The 26,058-nt window shown below is 33.4% G+C and overlaps 1 protein-coding gene across 1 annotated transcript; it reads left to right on the plus strand.

Moving 5' to 3' along the window:
• Positions 1 to 15,958: 15,958 nt before the first annotated feature.
• On the plus strand, positions 15,959 to 18,633 carry LOC104899859 (protein FAF-like, chloroplastic). The gene is made up of 2 exons (XM_010687144.3): positions 15,959 to 16,263; positions 16,501 to 18,633. Exon 2 carries the CDS (start codon positions 16,594 to 16,596, stop codon positions 18,265 to 18,267), a length of 1,674 nt encoding a protein of 557 aa, XP_010685446.1. The 5' UTR covers positions 15,959 to 16,263; positions 16,501 to 16,593; the 3' UTR covers positions 18,268 to 18,633.
• The last annotated feature ends 7,425 nt before the right edge of the window (positions 18,634 to 26,058 follow it).

Here is a 26,058-nt window from a genome sequence, read left to right on the forward strand (position 1 = left end):
CTGGACTGGATTGTTTTTTTTTCAAAAAAAATCCTATTTATTTTATTTAATATATTTATAAATTATATACATTAGAAATTAATAATTTTAATAACAATAATCCTAAAAGAATAAATAGTAGGTCTTTAAGTTTCTAACTTTCTACCATTTAATTGTACTTTAACATATAAACTTTTTTTTTAATTCAAATAATAGAAATTTCGGTCCAGTCGGTCCGGACCGGAATTTTTCGGGTTTGCACCGGACCGGACCGGTGGACCAGAAGCCTAATATTAGGCGGGTCGGGGACCGGACCGAAATTTCCAGTCCGGTCTGCTCTGGTCCAAATTCCGATACGGTCCTGTCCAAATTTCGGTCTAGACCGATTTGTGCACACCCCTAACCATCGCACTGTTAAAAATTCACCAGGTAACCCTCGAGTCTCATGGTAATACATCAAAATGCCCTTAATGACTAACGACACTTAACTTCATTAAAAAATAATTTTAATTAACCGCCAACTCTACCCCTAACCCATAACCACCAGTCCACCACCTGAACCCTAACCATCAACCCCGCAGCCCCCACCCCTCCCCACCATCATCAGCTCAGGTGTTCATAAATATCCCATCCGGTCGATTCGATCCGTGATCAGGTCGATCTGACCCGATTTTTTGTTTTCGGATATTTGGGGTCGCGTATCCGGAAATTTTCAATTCGGATACGAATCGAAAATTTTCATTTTCGAATAGTCAAAAATATTCGAACCGTTAGCATTTTCTGGATATATTCGGGTATCTGAAATTACTCGAAATAATGAAATTTTTCGAAATCTCCGAAGATATCTGTTTTCAAGATCGGGTATCTGAAATATACGATGATCAGTTCCGATCTGAAACTCATTTTATGAACTTTTCCTTTGAAACTTCAATTTGTTAGTTTTCGGATATTTGATCCAACATTTCAGATACTCGATTTTTCGGATGTCCTTGTATTTTTCCAGATCCAAGATTTCGGGTCGGGTAATCCGAGATGAACACCCGCACCCCCCGCACGCATCTCCCCTCCCCTTTCAAATTTCCACAACCCACCCCCTTGGATTTCCGCAGCCCACGCACATAGGCAACTTAATGTGAAAAACATTATCACCAATTTTACTCCAACTAGACCACTCATCCTCATATGTATATAGAGGAGTCCCCACTGTCAATGAAATGCAAAGCAAATTTGTGGCCACTTCTTTCACATCAACCCATTGATAAAATTAAAGCAATCGAAAGGGGTTAGGGATGCGTGGGTGGGGGAAGGTTGTAGTAGGGGTTGCAGGGGTAGGGGATGTGTGGGGGGTTACATAGATAAGGGAATGTGGTGGTAGGGGGTTTCGGGGGTGTGGGAGGTGGTGGGGGTTATAGGGGTGGGGGCTGCTGCGGTGGGGGGATGTGTAGGGGGATGTGGGGTGGGGGAGGTGGTGGTTAGGGTGGTCGATTGGTGGTTAGTGGTTAGGGTTAGGATTAGGGTTAGTGTTAAGGGTTAGGGTTAATTAGGGTTTAAAATAAAAAAATAAGGTTAATAACTAACGGAGTTAACAATTGTTAGTCGTTAATTAAGGGCATTTTGATATATTACCATGAAACTCGGGGGTACATGGTGAATTTTCTAAAAACTCGGGGGTATTTGATGAAAACTCGAGGGTATTTTAATATATGGGTTTTCCCCGCTAAATGTCCATGAGTGATTTTTTTCCACCAAATACCCCTATTTTTTATAATTCATACTATATACCCCGAGTATTGGAAAGTACTTCCAAAAATATCCTTATGACTAACAAAAGTCTAATTCCATTAGTCATTTAACCTCTAATTTCGTTGATTCTCCTTAATTGACCCTAATTATCCTTGTTTCTTAATATTATTCCATAACATTTTCCCTTATTCTTTCTTTCCCCCTCCCCCTTTCATTTTAGCACCACCACCCTCTTTGAACCACCAAGCTAAGCATTGAAAATGGTATTTTCACCATATACCCCTGACATTTTTTTTTGCATCGTATACCCTTTCAATTTTCCAAATTCACCATATACCCCTCACTTTTCAAAAAATACATCAACTTACCCTTAATGACTAACGGTGTTAGACTTTCATTAGTCATTAGGTCCTAATCCCCCTCTAATCCTAATTAACTAACCTAATCTATCCCTAATTAATCTTAACTAACCTAACCCTAACCCTAATACCTTAACCCTAACCCCCACCCTTACAGTCCACCTCCCCACCCCCACCCCTGCAATCCCCCCCCCCCCCCCCACCCACCACCACCCTTGCAATACCCCTTCCCCCCTTCCGCCATCCCACACCACGCAGCACCCCTCCCCCTTCTATGGATATCTCGCCGAAGCCCCAATCCTTTCTCTCTCACGCACCTGTTCTCCCATGCTTAGGTTCGTTGATTCTGACTGTTGATCCACCGACAAACGCCGACAGGATGCCCCCTTCGAAAAATAGAGACCGGCGATCCTTCCTCCCACATCCCCATCCCCTTCGAAAAACAGAAACCGGCGAGCGAAACAGAGGAGAGCTTCGAAAAATAGAGGTGCGTTTTTCCGGCGAAACAAAGGAGAGAGAGAATCTGGTGGGGTGTGGTGCGAAAATTAGTGGTGGTGGAGTGCGAAAATTAGTGGTGGTGGGGTGGGGTGCGAAAATCTGGTGGTTTGGGGGTGGGGTGGGGAAGGGGGTTGGCGAGGTTGCGACTAGAGGGGTGGGGGTGGTGGGCTAGTGAGGCTGGGGGTGGGTGGTGGGCTGATGGGCTTTTAGGGTTAGTTAGGTTTTTAGGGTTTGTTATTGTTTTCAGGGTTACTCAGGATTCAGGGTTCAGGTTAGTTGATTAGGATTAGAAGAGGATTATGACCTACTGACTAACGGAAGTCCAACACCGTTAGTCAAAAGGGTAATTTGATGTATTTTTAGAAAAGTGATGGATATATGATGAATTTGGAAAGTTGAAAGGGTATACGGTGCAAAAAAAAATTGTCAGGGGTATATGGTGAAAAAATCGCATTGAAATTATGCCACCTCCTTTTGAGGAGACCCAATTTCTCTTTCCGATTTCACTCTCCTCTGATTTCTAAATTAAGTTCACTTCGTTCTTTTCTGGATTTCATCATAATTCCACAATTCTTATCAATGTTTTAGAACTTTTGCATTTGGTACTTAAATTCCTTTGCTTAAACATACATTCTATCTTGATTATTCTCTAAGCATAAGGCTCAAATTCCCCAATCTTCTTTCCAAAATTTTCCAACACTCGAACATGAAATTGATATTCTTCAGATTTCTAGTTGAACTTCGTAATTTGATGGAGGAGGTAGGCCTTTAAGGTGACGTAGCCAAGACCCTGCTAATTACTATCAAAACCTTCTAACAATATAGTAGGGTAAGTAAAATCGAATCTATAAAGAGATGGTCGTTTCAAATCTAGCTTTCAATGTTTGAAAAAACTAAACAATACCAGAGATAATTTGATTTAAAGTTCTAAACTAATCAAACTAAAAAGATCTAGGGCTATTGTTCACCATATTCATGTATATAATCTATTAAAATATCATTAATAGTTCAATTAATCAGATATATATAAAGCACGAGTTAATCTATGATGGGGTCTTAATGCTCTCAAAGCAACATATGCAGTACAGTCGCTAACATAATCAGATTTGCTAATTATAGGTAAATCTCTGAAGAGTACTATCTCTCGATCTATGACTCGTTATTAACAATAATTAATCAGATAATTGATCAGATTGCAAGATTAACAAAATAAACATAATCAATTAAAAATATCAATGAATAACCAAACCATCAACAACATCGATCAAGATTCATAGCATATAATTAAACATGGATTCCCACCAACATTATAAGATAAAACTACTCAATCATGAAATAAACAATAAAGTATAAATATGCAAAGGAAAGGATAATTAAATAAATCAATAAAACAAACTAACTATAAGATAAGTTTAGATAAAATAAAATAAGATAATATAAGATAAATTTAGATAAGATATAATAAAATAAGTTGAATAAAACATACTATGTTAGGCAACATAATAAACTACAATATAAGTTCAGATAAGATAAAATAAATTCAGATTAGATAAGTTTGATAAAACAAAAAAGATCAAATAAGATAAGATTAGATAATTTCATATAAGTCAATATAAGTTTAATCAAAAGGAGCTTTTTTTAAGGATTTTTCTAACCTATGGCACAAGACATAGGTTAAGATTATCAAAAATCCTATATAAGATATCATGATACAAAAAAGTTCTATTTTAAAATCCAACCAAACTAAAAAAAATCTTACATAATTATCTCAATCTCAAGAATATATCCTTATTTATTATCTCGAACAGGGTTGTTTCTGAGTATTATTGGACCCGAGGCAATATATAAAAAGGGCCCTAACACATAAGAGATTTAGCAAAATATACACGTTTATATGATAAAAACTAATTATTTATCAGCAACTCTTTCTTCAAAAAGTTAAAGAGAACTTTTTCATTTTTATATGATTAACAAATTTAATACTTCCTCCGTCCTAAAAATATTTGAACACTTGTTGGCTCCCGTAATTTAAGGTGATAATTTGTAGTGTGGTTATCAAATGTTATTTTTTATTAAAAATATAGATGTGATAGGAGTTGGTGGGCATCTATGTTTTCAGGAAAAGAAAGAAATCGCATAATAATAATGAGATCATGCCAAAAATAAAAGTGTTCAAATTGAAAACAAACAAAAAATCAAAGTTATTTGACAATTATGGGACGGATCAAGGATGGAGTAGTCTGTGATAAACTGACAAACTAATAACTTGACAAATTAGGTAGGAATATCGAATGTAAAATACACTTTGGCACCCACCGCCTAAAATGAATATCAGAAATTTAATAGGTTGTACATGTACATTACTTTTTACAATTTCATGGTATATAAGATATAATAATAAAACCATACTCTTTTTAAGTTAAACAATGAAATAAATATGGCGGTAGATAAAAAGAGAAATGCCGACCATAAGGGAATTTGAACCAGCGAGGTTTAAACTCTCAACATTCCCACTCAAACAAATACCATCTCTGTCCAAACTAAATACTTGCAATGGTGATGTTGAATTACGTAGTAAAGACGTCTCAAATTTATGCGTGGGCCCTGGGTCAGTGCTCCGCCTACCTCGGCCCGGGAACGTCTCTGTCCCCAAATAAAATCTTGTTTTATTATATATGTTTTTAATTGAAATCTTGTAATTCTTATGCCATATGTTAGAAAAATATAAAATAAATGTAAGTTTGCGTAACATTGATCCATAAATAGAAACTAGGAAACTGTTTTAGAGAAAGGTGAACATGTGAATTTGAAACACTAACTCTTAATCTTGTTGAAGCTTTAACCTAATCTAATCCTGATGGAAAGGTTCACAAATTTGATTATAGTAAAAGTTATTAATACCGACCCTCCCTCACCCTAAACCTTTTTTTAAAATAATCTTATAGTGAATGCAATCACGCATCAAGCAAAGTAAAATTCTCCTAAAAATAAGGCAGTAGAAGTAGAACACTAGGCATTACAGAAACAATTTCAATGATACTAGCGTGGACAACGGATAAATGCCAACAAATATCCTACTATGACTATCTAGCTTGGCTTTCATGCCAAGTACGTAGTGATTACAGATTTGAAGCACGTCGTCGGTCCAAAAAAACACTTAAATATAGTGTTTAATAATATAAAGAATGCCACCGCCAAAGTTCGTCGCCTTACGTGATATCTTTGGTTTGTTCTTTTTTTTATTATTATTATGGTTATGTCAGATTTGCAAGCCCATATGATTTAACACCGTAGATTTGGATTTGTTTATGGAGGTGCAGTGTAGGCAAATTACGGATTACGTAAGAACTTTCACGGCCGTGCAGTGGCCAGTAAAAGTTGATTTACAGCCGATAGGAAGGTCCCAAACTCCCAATTCCCACCCACATTCATATATTTACCGCATGTGATTTGGTAGCTGATTATAAATAATAGTAATAAAAATGAATTTGTATGTAAATTTATAAAGAAAATCATTGTTTATTCTCATGATAATACTAATTTATTCTAAAGTATTTATATTTCTTCTTAATTAATTTTTCATTCTCATCAAATATCGCCTTGTAGGTGGTAATGTTATATGTATGACCAACAAGGGAACCGGATATACCGACCACTCCATGGCACAAAAACTACACTTTTCTATTAGTTTAATTTTGTCCTCTATGATCAACGGGTTAACATGAAAAACCAATGAGATACATTGGGGAGAAGAATTCACAAAGATGATCTTCTACGTGAATCAACAAATATTTTTGTGTTTGTTGTTTGTTAAGAACACTTGAGAGAAAAAGTACAAAAGTTTCTCTCAAGAAAGCAAGTTTATATATATTGTGATAAAAACTAATTTCTCAACCCCACATATGAATGGCAAACGTTGTATTTATATTACCTTCTTAGATTAGAGTAGTTATTACCTGAATATCCTTCTAATTCTCTGATCAATTTACCAAACGTCATTAAAAAGAAAAACGTACACAATAATACAACAGATATATATATATATATATATATATATATATATATATATATATAAACCGTTCACACAAAAATTTACGCTCCAAATCAGGAAGTACGTCTCGACCCGCGAAACAGATCAAAAGCCATGACAACACCTAGGTCATGACCCGTGACCACCTTTCTGCTTCGCTTGATTGTTTCACGTGTTTCACGTCTTCTAATCTTATCATTCTAGACCTCCTCTTTCTAGTATAACACCATATAAACTTAAAAATCCATTTCTATGATGAAAAAAAGGTTTAGAAGTGAGATTGCTTACCCATGGAGAAAAAAACGCACAACCTTGGGGGTTGAGATGACAATCCAGTTCGGATGTGACTCTGGTCCCCTCCGATCCGAAGGAAAAAATCTGAGTCGACTCCGACAAAAAATAATCTGAATTCGACTCTGTTTAAAAAGTTCGGCTCGGAGTCGGAAGAGGGTTGGAGTCGCGTCTTATAAAATAATTTGACTCCGACTTTAAGGCGATTAAACTTTTTTTCATATATATATATATGACTCTAACTTTGAGACAATTGTATTTTCCACTGAAGAAATGGTTGTTAAAAATAATTATAATATTTAAATTATTTGTAATATGTAAGATTTTCATATGATTATTTAAAAAATATATAGTGATGTTAGATTATTTGTATTATAGAAGATTTTTCTGTTAAAAAATGGGGAGAAAAAAAAGTCGGAGTCATATGTTAGAATTTTAAGTCAGAGTCGGGTGTCGGACTCGGATTTAACATCCAACTTTTTATAGGTTGGAGTCAGATATTTTTTACAAAAAGTAGATTGGATTTTTTTATTTTAATAATGCAACCTTTTAGCCATTCGCAAAATGAATAAGACAATAAGTTGACATTTTATTTATTCTTTAATATTGCATCCTTTATACCTAAAGTTCTTGGAATAAGCTAAATGACTGTTTACTTGAACAAGTGGTAATTTATTTTCCTTTTTACACTTTTACTAATCCTAACACTTTTGACCACTCACCTAATTAGGGGTATTCATAAAAAATCGAAACCGAAAAATCGTACCGAAATACCGAATAACCGGTCTAAATAGGTGGTTACCATAACGATAAAAAAATTCAACGGTACGGTTATCGAACTGATAAAATTAAAAGTTAAACGGTACGATTACGGTTATGATTTTTGAGTAAACAATTAACCGAAATACCGAAATATTATTTTTCTCTATTTAGTTGTTGTGAAACATTTTCAAACAATGACATTAAAATTCTAATATTTGTTTCTAAGTTACAACAATTAGGGTAAGTATGTAATTACTTGGAAACTCTAACACGATAATTAGGAAATGAAGTGAATTATTAGTTTTAGTTATATTTTTTAATGGATTTATTATTCACTTTATGCATTTTAGATTAGAGTATATATAATGTTGAAATATATGCACAAAAAATTGAAAATAGTACATTAAGTAAAATATAATAGTATAAATTAAATAACGTTTGATGGTTATCGTACCGGAAAAATGATTAATCACTTAAGCAGCAACCGATCTAAACGGTTACGGTCATGGTTCACAAAAAAGAGTGAACTGAAACTTACGGTTACCAAACCGAAATGTTATTTTGGGACGGTTCATCACCCATGAATACCCCTACACCTAACCACCCAAATCCACTCACCCCATCCCTAATAAACTAATGAAACTCGCCCACCCCATCCCTGAAACCACCAAAAACCACCCACCCCATCCCTGAAATCATTGAAACCACCAAAACCCACCCATCCCATCCCTGAAATCACCGAAAATCACCCTCTTAACCCTTAAGTTTCAAAACCTGCCCACCCCTGAATTGAAATCCACCCCAAAAGTTCGTGTGTTTGGTGTGAATGGTACAGTTGTTTGAGTTTTGTGGGGGTGAATCGTGTGTCGTGGTAGGTGCGGTGGTTTGCGTTTCGTGGGGGTGGTTTGGGTTTTGTGGGTTGTGCGTTTGGGTGATGATGATGGGGTGGTTTCGTGGGGGCGGTTCGTGTTTTGTGGGTGGTTCATGGGAACAAGGAGGTGGGTGAGTTTGGTGAAAAAGTGAGAAGAAGGAGGTGATGGTGGTTTGTAAAAGAGGGAGAAGCTAAGAAGGTGGTGATGGTGGTTTGTAAAAGAGGGAGAAGTTAAGAAGACGGTGATGGTGGGGGTTGTGGAGGAGGGTGGAGGTGAGAAGAGGAGAGAGAATCGTGGCAGGAAAGAGGGTTTTTTTTGTCATTTTGAATTTTAATTTAAAAATCAATAATTATTTAACACGTGTCTCTTTTTACCTGTTGAATTCGAATTTTACCTATTTAGAAAACTTCTTGCCAAAAGTTATATTATTTAAAAATAATTTAATATTTAACTTATTCATTACGAATGGCTAAATGATTTCATTATTAAAAACAAAAAATCCAAATGTTTTCTTTAAAAATTTCCGCCTTACGCAATATAGACATAAGAGTTATGTAACTTATGTATCCTCTCACTTGTTAGTTGTAGCCGAAATTGACATACAATTTTTCTAATTTTGGGAGGTCATTGACGTTGTCGTAATATCGTACATATATGGTACGACGATTACTCGATACACCATACGCGCAATGATTGATTTCTAATATTCAAGTCTATTTTTATCTTTTACAGTTAAAAAAAACATATCATCTAATCTTATAGCACAAACTTCAATAAAAGGAACTGAGTGTTAGCAATAATTATACAGTCGAGAGCATAATATCATCCGTGGTTTGAATTTCAATATCTCTCCGTCTTCAAATACTATATGTTTGTACTTTGGTTGACCTTATGTCCTTATGCAACATATTCATTATTCACATATCCAAATTTGCCGATAAGCAACAAGTAATAATCTTATAGTATTGACATTATCTTCAATATCAGAAATCCCGATGTTGAAACTACTTTATTTCTTGCAATAAAAATCCCTAAATTCTCCTCTTGTTACTAGGAATTTTAACTTACTTTTTAAAAAGATTAAAAAAATATATACTTCCTCAATTTTGTTTTGTTCTTTTTGTTTAGAATTAGGAGAAAATCAAGGATCACCATATATGAAAATAAGATGGTATATATGTAAATTCAATGTATACTTTTTGATTTTCGATAAAGCAGGAGAGGGCAAGATGATACTGGGTTTCATTATTAATATTGCATTGAGGGAAAATAGGCGAGGTATTAAGATGTCAAAGAAATGGAGTATTTATGAAACACTCACTATCTTTGATACTTTTTAATTCAGTCAAATCAACTCATAATGTCTATTATTTTTGTTCAGAATTCATTCACAAAAAAATATTATTAAAAATCACTGACAACCTTTGTTAGTCTTTCACATTAATGAATTAATATATCTAAATTTATCTACTACATAAAGAAACTATCCAAGCATCGCACGGATTTCAAAAGCTAATGTCTTATATTTTGAAAAGGAGGGAGTAGATAATAATTAATAACATACTCAACTCCAAAATGGCAACATATGGGGGGGAGATAATATTTTTTGCTTAATACTCCCACTATTTTTTTAATATTCTCACTTTTCGGTGCGCGTCTCCTAATGCATCTTTGTGAATTTAAATATCTTTGTTATATATTAGTAAAAATTAGAACGATTGCATATTAATAAAGTACTTATTGGGACGAATTAAACAAGATCCCACATGACTATATTTTTTTCTTATAAACTAAGAAAAATTGAGAAGATTTTCTCTATGTATGAATAGTGTCAATATTCCAAGTGAGAAAGATAAAAAATAAAACAGAGTTAGTACTTCATAAGGTGATCACCAAATAAGATGGGGTTACATGAACTTTTTTTTCTTATTATTATTAGGAAAGATAATTGGTACGAATACTAACTCCTGCTAGGCTACTAGCCCGCAGGACACACCAGTTGGGATGAGGATTCGAACCTTGGACAACGCCTTGAAATTCAAGGTGGTACTCCACTGAACTATCATCTATCCCTCGATTACAGGAACTATTATCTTCTTCTTCTATTAATATTTGAAGAGTGTGGAGGATAATAACTATCGCTTTAAGTTTTTTTATATTATATAGTAGTATAAATAATATTATAATACAATATTCTCTCTGATTTGAAGCTCTTCGTCGTCATCCTAGCATTAATGAAAACTAATAAATATAATTTGGGAAATTTAGAATGGCACTCCTCTAGTTTTTATCTTTATCACTTGTAATCTCGACACTATTCACATTTAGACAGAATATTCTCAATTTTCGTCAATTTATAAGAAAAATATAGTCATGTGGGGTCTTGTTTGATTCGCATCAATTAGTAAATTATTAATATTCAATCGTTTTAATTTTTACTGATATATGATGAAAGTTATTTAAGTTCAAAGAAGTGTATCGGGAGAAGTGCACAGAATAATGAGAATGATTAAAAAAAAAACAGAGGGTGTATAAGTTAGTCTTTTTTTTTTTTTGCCTTTTGGGTTGGAGAGAGGATGTAATTTAGGCTCTATGAAATTCGTTTATTTTTACTTAACATTAATTATTTATATATGGCTAAAATGGTTTTCACTCATCAAAACCTATTTCACTTATTGTAATAAGTAAGTTTGGTTGATCGCAAATTCATTTTTACTGACTGAAATCGATGTTAGTTAATTTTATAGTATTTTTTTCTTCTACATTTTACTGATTATAACTAAAATTTATTAATTAACATTGGTTGTTAAAAAATTAGTTACTATGTTGATTGAAACTAATTCTTACGTAGTAAAATCGAAGTTTTACTAGATATGAAAAAAGATCTAAAGTTAAAGTGAATAAGGCCTTAAAGACGACATTATTTTTGCATATTCAACCAGTAAGGCAAGATATATAGAAAGCAGAAAATCATTTATCAAATTAGAAATAAACTAAAAGTAGGATAAAAAATTATAAAATGTATGAAAACAATATAGCCGAAATTTAAAGAAATAAAGAATTACATACTTACTAAGTTGTATAATTGTTTTTTTCTTCAATTTTCAGTCTATTTGCAAACCATAAAAATTGTGATTTTCATATAATGAACTCAAAATAGTTATTGTTTTTGGTGTGAAATAGGGACATCAAGGATTGACGACCTTCGAAGGGATGGCAAGACTTAGCGCCTACTGGAGTTGGTGGTCAAATAGTTGTCGAGTGCCTGCACAAGTAACAAAGATAACTGACCTCGGGAGGTTGTGGGGGAAACCTACTTTGATGCCTAAGTTAGACAAGGTCGACAAAGTGCATGCAAGGTAAAGTGGGTAAGTGAGTACCTTGAGAATAGTGCCAGGGGTGTATTTATAACCCCTGTAGGTCGATTTCTTGTTGTACGATCTCATCTGTACACGTATACGATATATGCGTATCTACGTGCCTATGCTGGCGAGGTCTTCTTGTTCGCAACAACTATGACATGCTTAATAGATTGGTCTACATATCTTTCATGATCGTCGACATCTATTATTGAACATGGCGGCCATCATACCAAGGGGTTACGTTGTCGACAGTCATGCCAAGGTAGTGTTGTCATGCTACGACGGCAATCGACATTTATTACTGAACATGTCGGTCGTTATGCCAAAGTGTTGTCGGTCATCATGCCAAGAGGTTGCCAGTTGTCAGGCCAAGGTGTTGTCGTGATACAACTGCCGTCGACATTGTCTATTGCTGAATATGGCAGCCATCATGCCAAGGGGTTGTACATGCATGTCGTATCAAGGACCTAGTATCGCCATGTCAGGACCTTGGCAACCTATCATGTTTTCACCTTTATAGCTTAGCATGTTGGTATATCGACAAGGCGAACCATGTCGAGTGTTTGTTGGTGACTCCTGTACAATCATACTTATTTTAAACATGCTTATTTTAACAATATAAATAAAATACTTTGCTAGTTTGTATTTGTAATTGCCAAAAAATGCGCGCGATTTCCATTGTTTCATATATAGGCTTATGAAAATTTGAAACCAAACAAACAAACGATAATGACCACATATTAAAAATTTAGAGTGATGCCGAACTCAACGGACCCTAAATTTCTGGCATAGTGCCATATGTGATAAGACACGAGAGAAAAGAGAGGGGGAGTTACGAGTTATAACAATGGACTAAAGGAAGCTACGCAGAAATGTGAATAAGGATAATGTTTCCTATCAGTTCCATTACGGTTTCATTTGTATTAATACGTAAGGACAAATGCACTTAGCTGGAGGTCTTAGCTCTTGTCTATGAATTTTCCTTTTGGCAATATTTTTTCCTTTTCTAGAATTTTTACCCTAAGTTGCCATATTGTAAAACTGTAATCTAACCCAGTGACTTTCACTCCTTTCTCTCAAGGGTTTTATAAAAAAATCTAGCCACATAAGGATATTCTAATTTCTAGAAAGTTCCTTTACACCATATAAATATTTAAAAATTTCTGGCGATATGTGAGTATTTTGAAAATATTCCGATAACTATTTTTGGCTTATTTTTTATGAAATACATTTTATTAATTTTTCCTAATTTCCTTTTATATTTTTAATAAGTATAATTTTTCTTTACTTATTATTTATTCGCCTAATGTTAATGATAGGTATCTCAAATAAATTTACGAGTAATATTATTAACATATAAAAGAAGTATTATCTTGACAAGATACAAAAACAATAGATATTCCTTGACACTAAATAAACGTTTATTTTAAATTTGTTTCTTTTTATATTGTATATTTATAAATATTCTTCCAAAAGCAGTGTCCAAGTGATAGTATAATAAAATTTGCAAAAGATTTGCTGAAAATAAATCTCTCGATCAATACTTTACCTTTTTTACTTTTATTCTCTAATACTACTTAGAAAGTGTGAACATCTAATGTTTTCACGTGATGACGTGAACATTATTTATAAAAAGAACATAAAGAGAAAAATGAGTAGGAAAAGGTATGAATTAATAAAAATTAAAAATAATTAGAATGCAATTGTACGATATAAGTGTCTGAAAATGGAGTTGGCCGAAATATATAATAAGGGTTCATAAGATTAATGAAGCTTTATTAAGTACCTTTAAAATACCCAAATGTTAATTGAGTATCTTTCCAAATACTCATGCGTGGCGCTAGAATTTTTTAAAATACTCATATGGTTAATTGAATTTGGCTGTCATATTACAAGGTGGAAGTAGCCAGATTTATTCATTTTTCATTCAGTTTTTTGTCTTTAATTTTCAATTATCTACATGTGATGAGTGTTATTTGAAATTATTTTTGTTGGCTAGCATCTCCTTTAGAGTGCAATTATGTATAATTGAGTATGTAGTTTCTTTATGATTTGATACAAATTGATTCATTGACGGAGATTTATGCGGTAATGAAGCGGATATTAGCTTTTCCTCTACAATCGGTTGGATTATGTTAAATTAATTTCAATATTAGAAAATTTATCTATTACTAATTCTTCAACGACATGGTCCCACCATGAGACCATCTTACTAATAAATAATAATCTTAAAGGAATCACATTACACTATATTTCAGTTTTCCAGTGACCTCTTATAACCCGGTTTAACTCAAATAGTAAGGTAAAACGTCTTTTTATAGACCAATAATAGATTTCTAGACCCCTCGTGAAAAATATATATAATATAATAGTATAATTAGAGGAAGAAAGAATTGTCAAACATATGAAATAATGATCGTAGTTATGCTCAAAGGACATTTTATCTAATCCAATTTAACTGTATTTGTTAGATTTTGATTACGAATCTAGTTGTTGGGGTGTCTTTTAATTAATGAATTAATTTTAGTTTCAAAAAAATTGGAAGGACTAGTGGCTACCCTTCCACAAAATAGAGAACCCAAGTCTTGATTTGAGCACATACACTCACATGAATTATTCTAATAGAATTATGTATATTCAACTATTTATAATCAATTGTATATTGTACAACAATAAGGTAAAACATTGTACTACAATTAGCTGCAAGACAAATATATGATGGTTGATCAATTGAATCAAAAATAAATATTGTCATTTAATATCCTATGACTTGTCTAAATATGGACATAATTTTGATTGGACATTGTTTAGGTCAACATTGAAAGTCTAAAACTGAGTTCCCTGGAGAAGAACAGAATTGGTTGGCTTTTTCTCTCATACAACATGGAACATTGAAGAAATGCCAAGTGAAATGAGCTGGAGGAACTTGACTCACACAGTAATACTGGAATAAACCCATATCATCAACAACATTTCCCTTGTCTAACAAACATTTTCCTTGTCCATTATACCTAATTATAACTTGTAAGTTGACATAAATCTTGCTCAAGTTTCATGCCATACATGGTGCAATTTATCTTCACTTATCTTTCTTAAATTAAGTTATTTTGAGATGAGGAGAGTAGAGCTGTAGAGCTTAGATAGGAATTGCAAATTGTTTTTGGTTAAGTCAATATTGCTTTTTACAAAAAGTTTGTCTTGTAAGAGACCACCTATTTTTAAAGTAAAAGTAGGTAATGATAAGCCCAATAATAAAAAGAGAATTAGTCTAATAGTAACTAGTTTAATTTCTTTCGGTGACGAGTTTAATTCATTTAGTAACTATGTCTACTTTTATATTAAAATTAGACTGTCTCTTTTAATAATTTTTGTTCTACAAATAATTTTAGTAACCACCAAATATTCACACATTAGTCTCCTAAAAAACATGGTTAGATTTTTATTTAGGGGATATTAATTTTTACGTGTTTTCTCCTAACTCTAAACTTCAAATTGAAATCCTCATGGTATATCATCTTTTAAGTAATACTCTTTTGTATTTTTTTCAATTTGCTTGTTTTGACTATGTGCGTTTATCGGTGCACTTTTTCGGTCTTAGATATCTTATTACATACTAGTAAAAAATTATAACGACTAAATACTAATAAAGTTTTCATCTACACGTATCAAACAAGATTCCACATAATTATATTTTCTCTTATATTATGAGAATAATTTAGAAGATTTTCTATAATTGTAAATAGTATCAAGATTTCCGAGTGATCAAACTAAAAAAATACAGATGAAGTACTTTTTAATAAAAATCAAGGAAGAATAATAGGGTGATCATGACCGACCTAATTGTTCCTTAACATCTCTTAATTAGAGGGGGGGTGGAATTAAAATATCATAAGGGTACCTAGTATATCCTTAGATTATTTATCCCCTCACAAGTCACACCCTTCATACCCTTTTAAAAAACAAAACAAAGAATCTAGTCTAGTAATAATCTCAATTTACCTATTTTGTTTAATATACTATTAATAGAATAAAGAAAAAAGGAATTACTCCTACTATGGAATATATATTATTAAATTACAATTAAGGAGCAATTTAAACTAAACAAAATTGGAAAGAGAAAAAGGTAAAGCTTTGGCCTTATGTGGGTCCCAAATTAAACCTTTATATGCACTACAAATACCTCTTCCCCCCTTCCTAATTCTCACTCACTTCACCTCCACAACAATTAAACCAACCACCACCAAATTCAGACTCAAAAATCAGAGCAAAAACAAAAAAAACAAAAAAAAAAACAGAGTAAGAGAGAGAAAAACAGAGATTTCTTGTTGTTTTTGTTACATCATATTGAAGTAAAAGAAAACTATAAGGTAAAAATTTCACTGCCCTATAATTGAAACCCATGTCCAATTATATGTCTAACCACTTGCATGTTTCTCAGAATGCTTTGTAACTTGATGCTATTTTGTAACTTCTTACAGTACAGTTGGCACTCTTAAATGCTTAACAAAACCCAAAAAAAAAATAGATTTTTTTAAAAAAATATTAATGGGTTTTTCATTTTCATATCTCTAATTAAAGAATCTCTCTTTTTTATTTTTTTGCAGGAAAATTCAGAAAATTTATTTATTTGGGTTATTCTATCTCTCTCTATTTCTCTGCATCTGAAGTAGTTGCAGAAGAGGAAGAGGAGGGAGAAAATGTCAGCAGAGTGGCTTAACAACAACAGCTGCCTTTATAAAATGAATGAAGATGATTTACCCAAAAACCCAGTTCAAAAACAGGGCATAGTTTCAATACTTAGCTCTGATTTTAACTCCTCCAAAAAAATTATAGCACCCCATAATTGTAGTGTTTCTATTAGAAGAACACTTTCAGCTGATATGTCCTCCCCAAAATGGCTTCAAACAAATGGTTTCCCTCATTCCTCTATTAAAAGGGTTCAATCTTCTGAACAATTGTTAGCTTTAGGTGAACAAGATAATAATGTCAATGATCATGATCATGATCATGATGATAAGACTAAAGGGCCTGCATTTGAAGATATTTGGAGTACAATCCAAGCTGATAAGAGGAGTTGGGGAGCAATTCTTTCTCCTCCTAAGAACAATGATGGTTGTTCAGGGTCTGAGTCGGGTCTGGGTCTGGTTCCTGCACCGTACGTTCACCCTTTGGCGAAACGTACGGCGAGCTCTTTGAGTGAAAAGAGCCTTGAGATTTGTACCGAGAGTCTCGGGTCGGAGACTGGGTCAGATGTGTTCTCGTACCCAGCCTCCGAGTCCGAGGACTCGGATAAGGAACTAGAAGTGCAAGAGCAAGGGCAAGGGCAAGAGCAAGAGCAAGAGCAACAACAAGATCAAGTAGAAGTGAAAGATTATAATATGGAAGTGGGTAATTTTAAGTACAACAATTACTATAGGGGTCCCACTAGTAAGAGGTCAATGATGGTCCCTCCTACAAGGCCTTCATTCCCTCCTCCACTTCCTTCATTGGCTCACCGAGATGATGGCTCTAACCTCCACATAAGGTCCCACCGCCAAGACGGCCGCCTTGTCGTCGAAGCGGTCTCCGTACCTTCCCCCAATTGCTTCCGCGCTCAACGCCAAGACGGCCGCCTTCTCCTCACTCTCACTAGTGATGAAGAGCAAGAACAAGAGCATGAGGATGCTATAGATGATGATGATGAGGAGGAGGATGTTGTAAAAGGAGGAGAAATAGAAGGTTTGATCAAGGAACAAGTTAAAGAGAAGTTAGCAATACCAACAAGGGGAGTGATCAATGTGCCAAAATCATGCACATCTCTTACAATGAGCAAGCTTATGGAGTTAACAAGCACTCGAAACAAGTCTACATGGCCTCGCAACTACAACACTACAACAATCAAAACACTCGACGAAAATAACCATGAAATAGAAGAAGAAGACACCGAGTTGGCAATGACGACGACAACAACAACAACAACAACGACACAATCATTGCCGCCTCGGCCTAAGGTGAGCACAGCTACCGCCGCTGCAGTTGCGCTTAACGCGTACGAGTACTACTGGCGACGGAGCGACAGTCCGGCAGCAGCAGCGGTAGCTATGCTGAAACCACTTGCGGGGAAGCAGCAACAGAATAATAAAAAATGTGCCCCGCAAGTGGAAAAAGATACTAAAAAGAATATAAACAAGTCACTTTTTGCCGCCCATAACAAAAAGGGTGTAGCATTAGCACAAGAAGAAGTGGTACTAGTGAAAGCTGCAAGAAGAGAAGGAGGAGTAAGCAACAACGGTGAAAAGGGAGAGTATCTAGTTCCCTTGATGCTAAGAGGCTGTAAAGAACACAAGAGGTCACTCTTGTTTTGGGAGCCTTATTGCATTGCTACCTCCTAAAAAATTTTAACATTTTCACCATCACTAAATTAATCACTTCTTATTCCATCATAATTAAGTTCATTACTACATAATCTTAGTTTAATTTATTGCATATTTGCATGGTCTCCTTTCATTTAGTTGTAAGTTTCACTTGAATGTGACTTGCCAAAAATTAGGATTTTTAGGGTATCTATCTTATCTAGTTGATGAATAAATGCAAAAATTGTGTAAAGGAGGAGAATTTGGATTTACATATTACTACTACGTATCTTCTTATGTACTATTAGTCTATAATAGTAGTATGTATTCATTCTCTTATTCTATGATTTGATGAGATTATTTGAGGCTTGGACAAATATAAAAAGTGAGATGATATTTTCTTTCTTTTTCTTGCACTATGTTTCTGTTTGTTTCATGATCCAACAATATCTTTGACTCTTTGTGGCTCGATCTTGGGAAGGTTTTATTTGTCCCCTAACTTTTAAGTTTATTAAGAAAAATAAAGAAAAAAAATTAGACTTTTCCGTTCATAAAGATGAACTTTCTCCATAACTTTTTATTCTTTACACTTATTTTTGCGTGGTATTTAATGTACATATTTAACTATTAATATTTTTATATACATGTTATCATGAAATTTTAAAATTCTAATCTTAAAAAATCAATATACGTTCATATGAATCTTACATGATTGTCTTATATACTCTTTCAAAGATAATATTGAATCTTTCATCTCAAGATTTTATCAGTGAATACGAAAAGAGTTAATTAAGCTAATTAAGGTTGGTAATTAAATTTCATACATGTGTGGACCACTTGATGCTATTTAAGGAGCATCAAGATCCACCGTCTTCGATTTGGTGCTTGGTCTTGTTCCACTTAAGGTTGTGACTATGATGGATTTTTCTTTGCTTTTAATCCAATCAAAATTTATCTACGTATTGGCGTACTATTATTCTGAAATTGTGGATAGAAGGTTCTTCATGTAGTTTTAATATTCATGCAAACCATCATTACATAATTCCTAATACTTTTGGAATTTGTTTTGTAAGAGATCACCTATTTTTAAATTAAAATTACGCAATGATAAGTTCAATATTAAAAACAAAATTAGCCTGACTAAGTTAATTTCTTTCGTTGACTAGTTTAATTCATTTAATGATTAGGTTTAATTTTATATTAAAATTAGACCGTCTCTTTTAATATTTTTTTATACTTTTATTACAATGAGTTGCTTAATATTTCCACAAGTTTGGAGGTTTAAATGGATCAAAATTTTACAAGGTTTATTATGGATCTTTTGCATGGAATCTTGAGTCAACATCCAACAGTAATTAAGGAGGTTACTCCACAACTCAATTGCTGTATAATCTTAAAAGCTTTTAGTTTATCTTAGCTAGCTTTAATTTGCATCAAGAAAAAAAGAAGTCTACATCCAGCATATATACTTCAGCCTTATTATGATGTAATCATGCCAAATTGCCAATCATTAGCAGCGATTTAGCTATCGAAGTTAATTAATAAATATAATCAATATCATATTCTTATATGATGTCATTTTGTTTTTCTTATGTAATGCTGAAGCGCCACTGATGGTAAGGAAAGTTACCAATTGAGTATATATATATATATATATATTGAAATTTAATGAGGGTCAAGTTTTTATTTACTCTTTTCCGCAAGATGGTTTAGCCTTGCAAATATAGATACTACTCAATAATATGTTTCACCGTTTTCCTTCAAAAAAAAAAGGGCAAGCCACTAGCCCGCTAGTGTGTTATTTTCACCTAATTTTCATTTATCTCTAAACTATATTAACTTACTTAAACTAGTTGAACATTATTTTAGCCTTAATTTAAACTTATTGCCTATAATCAAAACTTGAGCTCTTATCAAGCAATATCTAAATTTATTGCCCTAATATGAACTAGACCTTGGACCCAACTTATTAGACTTTTTCGAGCCTATATAATTTGCATATTTATAGTGTAAGGAAAGTTGAACATAAATAAGTGGCTAATTAACAAACATTCATCACAGCCTCACAGGTTTGCTTTTTATATATATATAAAAAGGTTAAACATGCATGCAACTATTAGACATATCTGTTGAAGATTAATCTAGAAAATTCTAGGTGAGTGATGTAAATTCTAAGAAAATATCTAATGTATTCTAGAAAAATCTTGTTAAAATTCTAAGTTAGATTAAGATGGAAGAATGATGTGGAAAAGTCTAGAGATATCAAATTGTAGAAATATCTAGAGATGTTTGTAGGTGAAGTATCTAGCATTAGATTCTTATAGAAAATTCTAGAGTTAAGTATGTAACTAGTATAAATATGTAATAGTTGTATGAGATGAAAGATGAGCTCAAATGAGAGTGAGCAAGATGAGCTCAAATGAGGGGGAGCCAAACAAATGAGCTCCACACAAAATATTAGGAAAGGTAGAAACAAAGGGTTCTACCAAGGTTAATGAGAGACATGAGCTCTCACAAACACACTTGTATCATTAATTATCAATGAAAATGCAATTTTTATGATACTATTCGGGTTCATCAAAACTTCCGTGTGCGCCACAAATTCTATCAATATCATGATATTTATATGTCTTTTACACAACAAGAATCCGCCTATTTAGCGTCTGAAATTAGCGTCCGTCCGAAAAAGCAGACGGTATATGTCGACATACCGTCCGTCTTTTACGCAGACGATAACTAGCGTCCGTCTTCAAGACAGACGTAATTTACCGTCCGTTTTCAGAAATTAGCGTCCGCCAAACGGACGCTAAAAATTTAGTGTCCGCCTGACGGACGCTAAGTTAGATAGGCGGACGCTAATTTCACGGATATAGCAACAACATTCTCGACCCTTCCTAGAACATTTCGACCACTCTCACCAAATTTCATCACTTAAAACCCTAACCTCCCCAATTTCGCCGACGAACCGCCGCCCTCCTTCTCGTCGGACTCGCGCGCCACTCCCGCGGGACTCGCGCCGCCCACCGCCGTTAGTCCTCCTTCACGTGGCGTTCTAAAGACGCCAACTCGCGCCACCCACCGAGTTCCGGAGCATCGTCGGCGCCCTGCCGCTGTGCGCGCCGCCCCTTCCTCTCTCTCTTCTACAATTGTTAAAGGTATGAATTTATACCTTAGTTTTGTTGATTTTTGGCTTGAATTCCTTGTTGTTAATTGGGGTTTTTGGTATTTTTGATTTTTGGCGAGACTCAACCGGCACGTGTGTGAGTGCACAAGTCCTCAAAATATAAGGGTCCTAATTATAAAGTCTTGCTAGCAAACGTCCCTTGGCTTTAGAGTAAGTACATATTTCCTGAAATGGAATAAATCTTGGGATACATACCAAAATCACGCATCAATCAGTGTAATTAATGCTTAGATTCATTTAATATTTTCATTTTTAGTTATCAGTAATTGTTTACACGTAAATTGGTTATAGTTTTTGATATTATTAGTTATAGTTATGGTTCTGGACAAATGGCAATATTTGTAAGGTTAATAGTTATATTTTTAGTTATTAGTAAAATGCATTATAATCTGGTTTATATGATATAACTAATATATACTTCAACGTTTAACCAATATATTCAACGCTTAACTAATATATTAACGCTTAACTATAATATAATTTAATGCTTAACTATTATACTTCACCACTTTACTAATTCATCCATAAGTAATTTAAGGTTAGCATAACTACTAATATGTCCAAGCGCTTAACTGATTCCGCTACTGGTTTAATGCACGCGCATATGTCACACGTCAACACTAATGTGAGACTGTATCTACAAAAACGAACTTTTATTAGAAAGGGGCGCAATTATTAAGTTTTGGATTTTTATAATTATCGGTGTTTCCCCCACTCTCCTCCGATCCTCTCATTTTTTTCTCATCAATTTCCATCATAGCTATTAATACTTCACCTTTTATATTCTCTCATTAATAATCTAGTAGAGGCAAATTAATTAAATAGTCTTTTTTGAAATTTAAGGGCTTGTTTCAAGAATATACATATATAAGCCCCAACATTCTAGCTCCGGCCTTAAGATCCTTCAAATAATAAATCGGTTAGGTAACTATAAGATGAAAGTACAAATCATTGAAAGTCATCCTTATTGTTTTGTGGCTTATTTAAAGATACATTGATACAAATAGTTTAATTCATTAAGGTCAAAGGATCTTATGTTTTCATTCTCTCTTTCGTCCCTACATCATTCGCTTGTGCCTTGTATCATGAACCTGTAAACTGGAGTAGATGTCAACTGTCTCACTTTAAATTTACTCCAAAGACAATATAATAACACCAATGAAATAATTGACAATTTGTCCCAACCCATTATATTTAAGATCAAATGCAATTTCACCAAAATCTCTATGAAAAAGGCGTGTGTCCTCCCCACGTGTACTCTCTAACTCAGATATTTGTCTTATGAATACTCCCTCCGTCTCATAATATAGTGCTTGTTTCTTTTTTACACGGTCTTCAAGACGTAACTTTGACATTTAATATCTTCAATTCCGTATTAATAAAAAATATAAAAAGTTGATATTATTAAACTACACATTGAGACGAATCTAACAAGATCCCACATGAATATGTTTTTTTATATATACAAATGAGAATATTTGGTCAAAGATTTTAAAGTTTGACCCATATAAAATGAAATAGGCACTATATTATGGGACGGAGGGAGTATTACACAGAACAGGCAAAATATTACCCAGCCCGCGAAACCGATCCGAACTCATTAATAATGGGTTGGATCGAAATTTTGAACCCGTTGGATCGACGTGATCCAATCCGTTTAATTAAATAGGTTGGATCAAGTTTAAAATTTTGAGCTTATTTTAACCCATTTAATCCATTTATATGAAAACAACCCAAAAATCCTAACTCATTTCACAGTTAAAAAAATTGGGCTTGCCATATAAAAAGTTAAAAAAACAGTAAAAATTCTAACTCATTACAGTTAATGTTTAACAATTGATTATGAAATTGTAATGATGTTGATTTTGAACAATAGTTGGATTGAATTTTTTTATTGATTTTGAACAACTTTGTCAATTTCGAATAATATGTAGCATATGGTTATGTAATGGCTTAATCTTAAGTTGCTGCCTACCGTTGCTTTGTAACATACTCTTTGTTGTTTTATTTATTTTCACGAAAAAAAATAAACGGGTCGACCTAAAAGTTGACCCGTTTATCATAAGGTTGAGCTGGCTTGTAATTTTCGACCCGTTTAAATTAACAGGTCAGGTTGGGTCAAGGGATTTTCAACCCATTAACCCGCTAACCCAACCTGATCTTGACCCAACACGACCCATTGCCAACCCTAATATTATAAGAACTATAATGATTGTTTATGATTTTTTTTATGACAAACTTTTTCACAACAGTAAAATGACACTTCATTCAACTTTCTTAATTCTTAATTGTTATGTGAAATTATGTTGGATTTATCTAATTGTAAAATATTTTAATTATTAAAAATTTATAATTTTACTAATGTATAAAATTGATCTTAATGGTGAATAATATGAAGTTGGAGATCATGGATAAGCAAATATTATAGCTAATAAAAATTAGATGAAGCATATTTTCTTGTTAGTCCTAAAGTATTTTAGAAGTAAATCTCAATATATATTTTGTATGGTTCATATCGTTTTATCTATTACATGTGCCATGTACTATTATTTTTTTCTTATGATAAAGGAAATCAAGTTCTTCTATGCTTAGGAATTATATTGATGTGAACTTATGCAACTAATGAAAAGAACTTAGGTTCTTCTTACTACTTCACCTGATTTTTCACTGATTAAAGCTGTTTTTGGATTCAAACTGATTTTCACTTACTGATTAATAAAACCGATTTTTTCTAACTAAAACTTTTTTTTTTTTATCAAAAATGACTTTTCTTATTCACTTATGTATTTCTCATATACTACAATTTACTGATTAGAAATAATTTTTATCTATTAAATTGGGTCTTTACTTATCAAAACTAACTTTTAACATAAATTGACTTCAACAACATACTACTTCCGGACTTTATTAGTTCACCCGTATACATTTTTGGGACGTTTCTCATTAGTTTATCTACTTCTTTTATTTTTGCTTTTGGAATGAGACCAGTAACTTTCCATCACACATACATTCAACTTTAATATAAAATAATAGTTTTTCTTTCGGATAAAATAATAAAAACCGGAAGAAGTACCGAGTACACTGTAAAGTAATTTTGTACAAAATTCGGACTACAACCAAACAAAAAAAAAACCTAAAAGAAAGGTATGGAAAATTATATTATACTACGCGGAGAGCTTTTAGATTCCTTTTGATAAAGACATGCTAATTGCTAATTGTAGAAATAATAAAACTTGCGTGATTCACTTAACCATTTACCCGTGATAGAAAAAAAAAGGCTTTATGGCTCAAAATAAATTATGAAGCATCTCAATATTTTTTGGCTTCCCCCTATCACTTTCAATATCATGATATGGATCATTTTTTTTAAAATTTCGACAAGGAAATGGATAGAAACGGACCTTTGTTTAATCAATTTAAGGCAAATAAGGAGTCGTATGTGTAAATTATGGAACTACTTGATGCTTTCATCTTTTGTGTAGACAAAGCTAGCCACTACTAATTGCTTACCTTAGTATTGCCTCTTGATGTAGTCATGTACAAATAAATATAAAATATGAGGTCTCAAATAGAAATTAATAACATGCACCAAGGATCTCAATTATTAAATGGAGTAGAAAATATAATTGGTGGCTAAATTTCAGCCAATTAAAAAGGAATGGTTTTTTATTCTTATACTTTTACATCTAAAACATGCATGGTTGCTTAGTAATGGCAAAAGGAAAATCTATTTATGCTAAAAGAGTTTTTTTTTTTCTTTTTAGAAAGAAGGAAGTAGCAATACTTCTTCATTTAGTTGTGTAAATCTTGCCTCTTTAGACCAAAGATTTTTGAAAAGTTGATTTTGCCTTTATGTGAATTGTAATGGCCACATATTACCTTACGCATGTTGTCTGGTTGTAATACATGACTTTAGGCTAGCATGTTTGGATGTTGGGGTTATTTCTATCTATTTGGCTAACATAGATATAATTTGAGCTCATATATATGTACTACAGGTGATTAAGGTGAGTCCAAATCGAAAATGGGTGGGTTTTGGGTACACCTACTTTTTGGTCCACGGTCGGGCCCGACTCGACCCAATCTTTTGGGCACAAATTTCGAACTACGAAAAACCTAATTGGGAAAATAGGCTAAATTTCGGTGGTCCGAAAATAACCCGAAAAGCCCGCTAGGTCAGGCCCGAAATAACTGGCTTTGGCGCGGATTTTTTGGCCCGCACCTTGACCTAGCCCGGCCCGCAACTTTGGCCCAAAACGGGTCACCTTTTTTGGCCTAAGCCCGGTCCAACTGGACTCATGATCACCTCTAATATGTATTGTTCATGTGGGGGGTCAGTAAGTAGCTATTATTTATTATTGCTGATTTACTTAACTGATTGACCAGCTATTTGTATTGATTTGTTTTGTTAGTTGTTTGACTATTGATTTGTATAGATGTATTTGGCTAAACTAGTTTTGAGTTAGTTCTTTAATGCGAAATGAAAGAAATATCCAAAAGACACAGCAAAATCAGTATTCTATAGTTAACTGAAAAACTAGTTTTTACCGTTAGTTGTTTGGAAGGTCAGTTGTCAAACATTTATTTTTTACTGATTGACTACAAGAAAAGGCCAAAATCTAATGAAAAAGTCACCCAAAAAACCA

Source organism: Beta vulgaris, chromosome 7 (assembly GCF_026745355.1).
Source record: "Beta vulgaris subsp. vulgaris cultivar EL10 chromosome 7, EL10.2, whole genome shotgun sequence".
NCBI classification, from domain to species: domain Eukaryota; kingdom Viridiplantae; phylum Streptophyta; class Magnoliopsida; order Caryophyllales; family Amaranthaceae; genus Beta; species Beta vulgaris.

What these genes read in the sequence shown, in the direction of transcription:
- LOC104899859 (XM_010687144.3), top strand. Translation starts at nt 16,594, where the DNA reads ATGTCAGCAGAGTGGCTTAACAACAACAGCTGCCTTTATAAAATGAAT.